Raw genomic sequence first — 8,730 nt, 5'->3', positions numbered from 1 at the left:
CTGCTATATTTTGATTATGTATTATACAACCGTCTTTTATTAATTTAGAGTTAAATCATTAGAATTGTCATGCCTCCTGCACGAAGTGCAGTGTCAACTTCTTCTCCGTCAAATGTCATCTCATCAGCTGTACCTTCAGCTCATATTTTTGATTCTTCAAACATAGTGAAGAAACATACTTACATTTACACGGAGAAAGGGGAAAAGCGCGGAGAATGTGGTCAAAACGAGGGCTCGTTGCGCGCGGACGAAACGAACGAAACTCGGAGCAAACGGCAGAGTCGTCACCTCGCGGCGGCGCTGCGAGGCTTCGCAGCGCGCCACGTGACCGCGTCAGTGCGCAGGGCGGCCGACGATCGAGGTTGACGTTGCGGGCGCAGTGTTTTCACGACGATCATTTTCACGTGGCAGCCGAAGAACGCGCGGGAACCGGACGATATGACAGTCTGAGCTGCGACGCATCAGGTTCCGACGCACGGCAAGCTCTTCCTCGCGAACACCCGTAACCGCGCGCCTCGCCGAAATGCCGGACATGACGGACGAGGAGGAGAACTTTTGCAAGAAAATGGCAAAAGCCACCAGGGGAAGGCACGCCGTCAGCGATGCCCTGGTGAACGCGAAACTGGCGTTCGGTAAGGAACACCAAACAGGATACTCCGAGGATCTCGAAGTGCCGATTATACATATTTGGGATTTTCACTTGAATGCGTTACTGCTTGCACGCTCGACTGCATGCTACTAAAAACGCTCCGAGACCGCTGCGAGGCTACAAATACGATTAACACCTGTTTTGTTATGTTATTCCAGCTATTTCATTGTCACATTGAAGCTCTTTGTTAACTTGCAAGGTATTTTATTCCTCGCCAGATGTATTAATGGCTTGCGAATGGTAAACCCGGTGACTTGACATTAAGCACTCTTACTTAAATAGATTACTGTGTGCTATATATAATATGGTTGACGCATATCCTTTATTGTGAAGACACAGTTCACAAAGTTGCATGATCATCGTAGTACGTTGCCTCGCAACACTCTTATCTAGTACTGTCTTGTGTACTCCAACTAGGGTTTCTCGACGACTCTGTATGGGCTGACGGGCTTCTGGTTTTCTACGAGATCTTTCGCTACCTGGAAGGTGCCATGATTAGATTAAAGAACACGAAAATCGGATTGCTTCCACTCAGTGAACTCCAACGTACAGAAGCTTTCGAGCGTGATCTCGATCACTACTTAGGGAAGGAATGGAGAAAAAATTATAGTCCTAGGTACAATAAATTGCGTAAAGTAGAAGTACACGTATGGTGGAAGTGTTGCCACTTTATGTTTCCTCTTTGCTTACAATGAATGATACGAAAAATAATATCAGTCTTGTAGTGGTGATTTGACAATACTACCTTAGCAAGATGAAAACTCGTTTACATCTCAAACGTAATTTCGCAAACTTCAGGGACAGTGTCGCCAAGTATCTGATGCGTCTGAGAGAAGTGGAAGACACGGATCCCACCTTACTGATGGCATACATTTACCATCTCTACATGGGTCTGCTGAGCGGTGGTCTTATCCTGCGCAAAAAGCGGCAGCTCATGCAAAAGATCTCACCCTTCAAGGCGCCAGCGACGAGTGATGGTAACAACGTCACGGATTTTGGGGAACAGAACAGTATATTCCAATTGAAGCACGATCTGCGCGAATCGATGAACAGAATCGCGAAGACGTTGGACGAGGACACGAAAAATAAACTTATCGAAGAAAGTAAAATAGTCTTTGAATTGAATAACGAAATTATCAGAAGCGTACAGACGCATAGTAGCGCCTTCGAGTTCTCTTTCGTCAGGCAAGTTATACTGGTCCTCGTTGTCCTGACAATCGTCCTCACTATCCTCTTCAAGTACGTTTTACGTTAATAAATTTACATTAATTTAATTAACGTTACCTTAACATCAATTTGTTAAAAGGGATATACAAGAGACCTTCGTACGGCCGAAAAATGCTGATATCAAAATCGAGATGTACAATGTCATGTTATTTATGCGCTGTAATCGCCTTTCTATAGCTATAATTAACGCTAATTCTTACGATTACTTACTCGTACGACACAAGGATAACCCGTTTGTCTTAAGGTTTTACCATCACATCGTAAGTAATGAATTCGATTACAATGCGATAAGAAAGTGACAAATTCTAATCCAGATTTATGAAATTCGACTTGAAGTAAGCTTAAGAGTTTGTTTGCACTTGAGATTTGAGGCTTCTAAGAGTTTTTAATACGGCTCTTACGTGTAATTACAATCCGATTGGCTTTCGGGTTGAAAAGCCGCCGATTTTTGGTTGAATCAGATTGCTTCACTTCCTTGCGGAGTGAATTAAATCTTCACGAAAATGTTAAAAACTTAAAAAAAAAACAGCGACTCCAACTTGGAAGTCCAATCCAATTGTTATCTTGTTTGCAGCTTGCACGCGACTCTCCTGAACAAGAAAAACCTGTCTTGTCTCGTTCTTACAGGCGACTCTGTAATCAGTTACTACACAATATCAAATCCAAAATACAATTAATTTGCATTCTGAATTTATCCTTATCATCATATTACACAATAGAACTATGTCCGGGTGATGTATATACAGTATATACAGTGAAGAGAAAATATATACAGTATTTTATAAGTCATTCTTGAAATTACTTCAAATTTGAATTATAATAATAAAAATATAATAAAAATTATATTGAAATTTATACTGGAAGTATCGCGAGCGATACTAGATAATATAATCAAAAATCAGATAGTCATGGGGAAAAAGATTGCAACATTTTGCGCAACGAGTTTCGCAATGCGTGAAAATTGCGAGAATAATCTCTCGCATTCCGAATTCTCATCGAGAAATTGTAATTTTCTTTTTTTTTCCTTTTTTTGCACCTTTTTTTATCCATGGCAATATAATGACACATTTCAAATATGCAGTACAGCTCATTTCAATGAGCGAAGATAAAAACTGAGAATTTATGATTCCTGCTCAGTATATATATATATCGATACTTTCGTTTCTCATTACGTCATTAATCCACTTTTCCGAGTTGCTGCATATAACGAGTCGAGATTCACGAGTATCGCTTGTTTGTCGAGTTTGAAATTGTCCCAAGCTTTTGAGCGAAATTCGAAAATAAGATATTCTAGATTGTCCATGGCAGTCTTCGTTAAAAGTGGCGAGCCGTCGTGTGCCAGACTTACGAACGAGGGCGGTGGAATAGTCTTCATATCTTGTTGCATTTTGCGCGCGGCTTCGCCGAACAGCAACGACTTGATATTTCCCTCTGGTAAGCTTTCCTTGCGCGAGTCTGGGGGAAATTGATTTTCGTAAAGTATCGATAATGGTGATACACCAAATTGTAAATATGCATACCAAAAATCCATATGTTAGTCATATAATTTAGTTATCGTCGATTGTGTGTGTATTGTAATATATATATATTCCTCTATAAGTAAGACACCTCAATAGAGATAAGATCTAGATCGTGAGCACTACCTTTCGTTTCCTTCTCCGGGGATTGCACTTTGTAGTTGAAGTCATTGCACTTAATCGATTGGATCGCAGGATCGATTAGAAACGATGGTTGGGGACTAGCCACCAGCTGTTTAGCAAGAACCGGAAACCCCGCTTGCTCCTCCTCCGTCTGTTCTCCGAATAGATTTCGTTTAAATGCCACTTTCGACGCACTGTCTTTCTTATTGTCGTGTGCACCGCGACGACTGCGAGCCGGAGAAACGTTCGACTGACGGTTGATCTTAAAATCCGGGACTTCGGTCTGTAAAAGAGAGATGTGCGCGAGGATGATCGTTGTGGGATCGTTTAATTTTTCTAGCGAGAAGGCAAGTTAAAGATACAGAATTGATCTTACTTGAGGCGGGCAAGTGGAAAAATGATGGAAAAGTGCTTGTCGTTTGTTTTTCGAGACCGACTCGACGTCACCCAAGGATTTATGCCTCTGTCGTCGGACAGTAACGATGTTTCTCTCACGTTGCTGTTTCTCCTGAATCCATCGCTTCATCCGTCTGGGCAAAAGAAATGTATTAATATGCATGTAACTGAATTTCGCTGAAGAAATACATGGATTTTGTATAAAGAAAACGTTGCATACTTACTTGACAAATGGCACCACCATGAAAAACGCATTCGGCCCAACGCCAATTTTCAATTTGGGGGTCATGTCTTTCTTGGTGTTGGGCAAATCCGCCACGGCAAACCACTCGACATTCTTTATCTCCTTCCGCGTCTTCGGCTGGAACTTCGTGTCCTTCTGCACGCCCGAGATAATGTACAATCTCACTATTTGGTCATTTATTACAGATTCGATGTACTCGTTCTTATCTATCAGGTTAGATATGTCGAAGCCAGTCTCTTCCAACACTTCTCGAATGGCACAGTGCAGGGGTTCCTCGTCCTCGTTTACTTTGCCCTTTGGAAAGCTCCAACTATTTTTTGCCCAATAACTCTGCACCAGCAACACCTTGGTCATATCTTCATTCAGCACAATCGCTCCAAATGTCGGCACATTCTGCTTGTACTCTTTCCACTCCTCAAGCACAGCATCAATGCGCTGCACGTGTGGTTTCAAGAATGGTATATGCTGGAATATATGAGTAGCGAAGTCTTTCATGTTACATGATTTCAGCTTGGGATTCTCCTCCGTGCAGTAGAAGTCAAGGTAAAACCAGTGCGCCAGTTCGATTTGAAAGCAAATTCGTACCAAGTCTTTCCTCTCCTCCTCAGGTACATTGATGATGAATCGACTGCAGAAAGAAAATTAAAAAATCAATCGCAAGGAAATAATAACACTAATTACACTGTAGTAGTATATATCCAAATACATACGTATCAATTACATTTCTTTAAATGTTACTTCATAAATGTTATATATTGATATATATATATATACACAATATGATGTTACTTAACATTTGACGTAGAAACTCTTACCTGCTCAAATCGTCGAGAATATCGGACGGAATTGTGTGTTCCATTATGTCATTCGGTGGATTTCATTTATCACAATCAGTTCTTTTCAATAGCTTTGATATAATACCATGGAGATAAGAGAAAGGAATGTTTCGCTGTTACATAAAAGTTGATCCCAGACGCAGATATGGAATCAAAACAAAATTATTTAATACACGAGTATACGTAAATGGAGCAAATATAATGACACTTAAACTGTAAAAAACTAAAATGACAGTAACAATTACTCACATTGATTATCTTAGTCTCGTCCAAGAAGCCTCAAAACTTTTGATCATAATTAAGGCAACACATACGTTAATCGAAGACTGACTTGCATGAATAATGAATCCTATTTTGTCTCAATAATATCTTAGATATCACATCACATGTAACGCTAATTCACCAGTTAGCTTATAAACGCCGGTATAATGGGGATAAGCAGGATATAACGGCCAAGAACCGTTTCGGCACAATTTTAGCACATGCGTAGCTATCGAAGCACTTTTTTCACAAAGCAACAGCGCCACTATTGTCAGCATCGTGAAGTAACGCGCCGCAACATACCGTAATATATGCAGCTAAATGTGAAATAAATTTTCTAAGTGTCTGCTTTCAATTTTGTTAACAAAAATATCAGCAGAACTTTCACAAAATCCGATAACAAAATTAGGCAGTAGGTTATGGACAGAGAGTTAGCAGGATTTTAGTTGTCACTGCCACGAGTCTGTGCAATCGAAAGCAATCTTATTTGTTCACGTTTTGTACAAAATATATATTTTTTAAACTAATTCTTTACTAATCCAAATGTCAAAGCCTGTCAAAGTTGTGTAGCCAAACGTGAATTATATCGATACATTTCCCTTGTCTTGTTACTTGCCTAAAAAGAAATAGAATGGAGGAAGTGTGGAATGTTTTTTATTGTGCGTTAGTGAAAAGTTATTACGTTGAAAGCTCTTATTTGCTAATTAAGTCTAGCAATCGTTGCAATATAGTTTCTATATCACTGTCATCGTCGTTCTCCAGCAAGACATCCCAGCTGCTTACATCATCCAAGTCGCACTCCGTTTCTGAATCATCTATACCTGAAATTACATCACACTGTAGTATACAAGTACTCTTAAAAGAAGAACCAGAATCTTATAAAAATTATTAGATGATTTTAGGGTATAATTTTATATTTATTTTTCTACCTGGTGTATATATCCAACCACGCTTTTGTCTAACTTCTTCAGGACAAAATATATGTATAGTCTTGCAGACATCTCCAAAATTTTCTAGAAACCACTTGATGTCAGTTTTTCTTCTAACATCGCTTATTATCCATACTGGCTTGTCCCAAGCTGGAATATTGGACACACATCTCAGAAATTTGTATCTTGTGAACAGCACTTCATGTTTGCATATTCTTATTTTATAAAGCTTGTTACATTACCAGCTGATACTACGTACCATTATACATATCAATAGCAGCGCGACAGAAATAACCGTAATCCTTCTTTCTCAGATTCTCGCTCCATTTGACCATTTCAAGACGATACTTCTCCTTGTACTCTCCATCTCCCAGCAATTGATCGATATCAAGCTCCAAAGTTTTAGCCCAGTGCGTTTTTATAGGTCCTGATAAGCGTATGATTGTGCTTCTTTGTGAGCCTATCCTGAATTTAGCACAAAGTTTTCAAAACCAAAAAATTAGATGTTTTTAGACAAACAAGACTAATTGCAAAGAAATATAATATCCACATATGCTTTAATAATTTTATGTCAACTTTCGCCTGTGGATAATGTCACTCATTACGTTATCATTGGGCAATTCATGGACACAAATGTATTACCTTTTGTGCAAAATTTCGGTGATGTAATCTTTTCCTGACTTTCTCTTGCCGCTAACCAACAAAATCCCCTCGGGTTTTGTTGAATTGTCTAACATTTGCATGACGTCGCGCGTGTCCACTACTTGGTCTGCAGCCATGTTGACATGTCACCATGCAGCATTGCAGATTTAGAAGACAAGTAACGAATGCACGAAACTATAAAAACTTTTCTGTTCTGTTCAACGCGCTGTTTTGCACCTCTATCGTGGCAATCTCGCATTCAGAAAATTTACATTTTGCATGAATTATTCATAAACATTGATGTTTAGGTACACGAAGATACAAATTCTAAATTGTAGATGAAGATTGAAATTGATTTCTTTAACAGCACAGGTATGGTTTTTAGGTTTATTGTAATAAAATCATTAATTCACAGTAAGTTTATTTATTATTCTTAGCTTCACGAAGAGCTTTTCGTTGCGCAGCCCTCTTCAGCTGAGCCTTCGGTTTGAGGTTATGTTTCTTAGCGAAGCGTTGATTCCTCAGGAATTTCAAATCCATCTAAAATATATTCATATGATAAATGTTATAAATGAGGATATAATTGTAGAAACAAAAAGATATTATATAATAATTATTTAAATTATATTCAACGTGAAAAGTCCATATTATTTACTAAATATTTTATATCATGTACATTATTTCATGGAATTTCAATGTGTTAAAAAAAATACAAAATATGATTAAAAGTGTAACACGATAGAAAATAAAATTTTTATATAATTTAATAATTTAAGAAAACTTACACCAAGCGTGGACTCGTGCCTGTACTTCTTGGGCTTCTTAATGCCATTACGATGTGCTTTGCGGTCTATAATAAATATAATAATTAACCACAAATACAAAAGAGATTAATTTAAAGATTCTATTTCTAACACACATTAACTATTTTACTATATTTTCAGTATCACTTAAAAAAAAAGGTGAAATTACATATCCTACTTAGTACATCAAGAAACACTATTTTCTAACTTTAACAACTTGATAATAGACTTTATTAAATTTTATGCTTACTTTGATTGTGATTCGTGTGATTCTTCGACTTGGCCATTTTTTGGATTTATTTGGTCCTATCTGTAATAATATTTTATATCAAAACAGTGCATTCTATACTATCAGACGTGTGTGTTAAGGTTAAGCTAAATTATAAGAGAAACTTATTGCAACAATCTTTCGTATATGCTAATAATAAAAGAATGTAGCAAGTTAACATTAAAATCAATGGAGAAGTTGCAATTCTATAGATACGTTATAATTTTAACTGATTAAATGGATATTTAGATTAAAATGCTGTAAAACCTCAAGGAATCGTACACAACGTCTCGGAAACGGAAACGGGAAGAATGAACGCAATGAAACGCGCAACGACAGCAGCGCCACGCTACGTATTTCTTGCAATTCTTTGTCAATATCACTTGAAATGTTTTATTGAATCGTACAATTAGAAAATACAAAACCGATCTTTTGTTAAATTATCAATTCTAAAAGAAAAATTTATTTAATTTACTATTTACACAGTATAATTCATAAATGAAAATTAATTTCATTTAACATTAAATTCTGCTACTGGAAAATAAAAACTGTATTTGGTCCGCTTTTAAAACCATATTACATTCAAAATTTTCTATTTTGCACAATTAAATTGTACTACAAGAAAATAGAAATCTCAATATTCGTACTACTACCACACTTTTTCATTGACGACGGTGGAGGCTTGTTTCAAAACGGAGTTTTTGGGAATTAACAAGAATTCAGAATTCTCCAAAGCTGTAGTCCAATTAGCACTGTGAATGCTTTGAATGGCCAGATTTTTATTATAAGTATTTTTGTTGGCCACATGAAGCGATTGTTTTATTGTTTACAAAGA

The 8,730-nt window shown here is 37.5% G+C and overlaps 4 protein-coding genes across 6 annotated transcripts; 1 reads left to right on the top strand and 3 right to left on the bottom strand.

The window, feature by feature from the left end:
• The first annotated feature begins 325 nt into the window (after window positions 1–325).
• Window positions 326–2,546, top strand: LOC105281038. The gene is made up of 3 exons (XM_011341966.3): window positions 326–632; window positions 1,067–1,265; window positions 1,448–2,546. Exons 1-3 carry the CDS (start codon window positions 524–526, stop codon window positions 1,902–1,904), a joined length of 765 nt encoding a protein of 254 aa, XP_011340268.1. The 5' UTR covers window positions 326–523; the 3' UTR covers window positions 1,905–2,546.
• A 339-nt stretch (window positions 2,547–2,885) lies between these two features.
• Window positions 2,886–5,918, bottom strand: LOC105281040 (m7GpppN-mRNA hydrolase). Its single transcript, XM_011341969.3, has 6 exons — window positions 5,242–5,918; window positions 4,972–5,105; window positions 4,137–4,784; window positions 3,893–4,046; window positions 3,520–3,799; window positions 2,886–3,331 (listed from the first exon to the last, which is right to left on the bottom strand). Exons 2-6 carry the CDS (start codon window positions 5,013–5,015, stop codon window positions 3,045–3,047), a joined length of 1,413 nt encoding a protein of 470 aa, XP_011340271.2. The 5' UTR covers window positions 5,016–5,105; window positions 5,242–5,918; the 3' UTR covers window positions 2,886–3,044.
• On the bottom strand, window positions 5,716–7,186 carry LOC105281039 (probable phosphomevalonate kinase). 2 transcript variants are annotated; one of them, XM_011341968.3, is made up of 5 exons: window positions 6,825–7,186; window positions 6,442–6,647; window positions 6,183–6,332; window positions 5,936–6,074; window positions 5,716–5,869 (listed from the first exon to the last, which is right to left on the bottom strand). In XM_011341968.3, the coding sequence occupies exons 1-4, from the start codon at window positions 6,959–6,961 to the stop codon at window positions 5,947–5,949; spliced, it is 621 nt and encodes a 206-aa protein (XP_011340270.1). In that variant the 5' UTR covers window positions 6,962–7,186; the 3' UTR covers window positions 5,716–5,869; window positions 5,936–5,946. The 2 variants fall into 2 exon arrangements, with proteins under 2 accessions (XP_011340270.1, XP_026825488.1); XM_026969687.1 differs by lacking the exon at window positions 5,716–5,869 and having other exon boundaries at window positions 5,891–6,074; window positions 6,825–7,185.
• An 11-nt stretch (window positions 7,187–7,197) lies between these two features.
• Window positions 7,198–8,255, bottom strand: LOC113561977 (60S ribosomal protein L29-1). Of its 2 annotated transcripts, none has more exons than XM_026969689.1 (4): window positions 8,163–8,255; window positions 7,878–7,937; window positions 7,610–7,674; window positions 7,198–7,364 (listed from the first exon to the last, which is right to left on the bottom strand). In XM_026969689.1, exons 2-4 carry the CDS (start codon window positions 7,912–7,914, stop codon window positions 7,245–7,247), a joined length of 222 nt encoding a protein of 73 aa, XP_026825490.1. In that variant the 5' UTR covers window positions 7,915–7,937; window positions 8,163–8,255; the 3' UTR covers window positions 7,198–7,244. The 2 variants fall into 2 exon arrangements, with proteins under 2 accessions (XP_026825490.1, XP_026825491.1); XM_026969690.1 differs by having other exon boundaries at window positions 8,178–8,234.
• Between the last annotated feature and the right edge of the window lie 475 nt (window positions 8,256–8,730).

The sequence above is a fragment of the Ooceraea biroi genome, chromosome 5 (assembly GCF_003672135.1).
Source record: "Ooceraea biroi isolate clonal line C1 chromosome 5, Obir_v5.4, whole genome shotgun sequence".
In the NCBI taxonomy this organism is placed as follows: Eukaryota; Metazoa; Arthropoda; class Insecta; order Hymenoptera; family Formicidae; genus Ooceraea; species Ooceraea biroi.
This window is presented reverse-complemented; position numbering and strand designations above follow the sequence as displayed.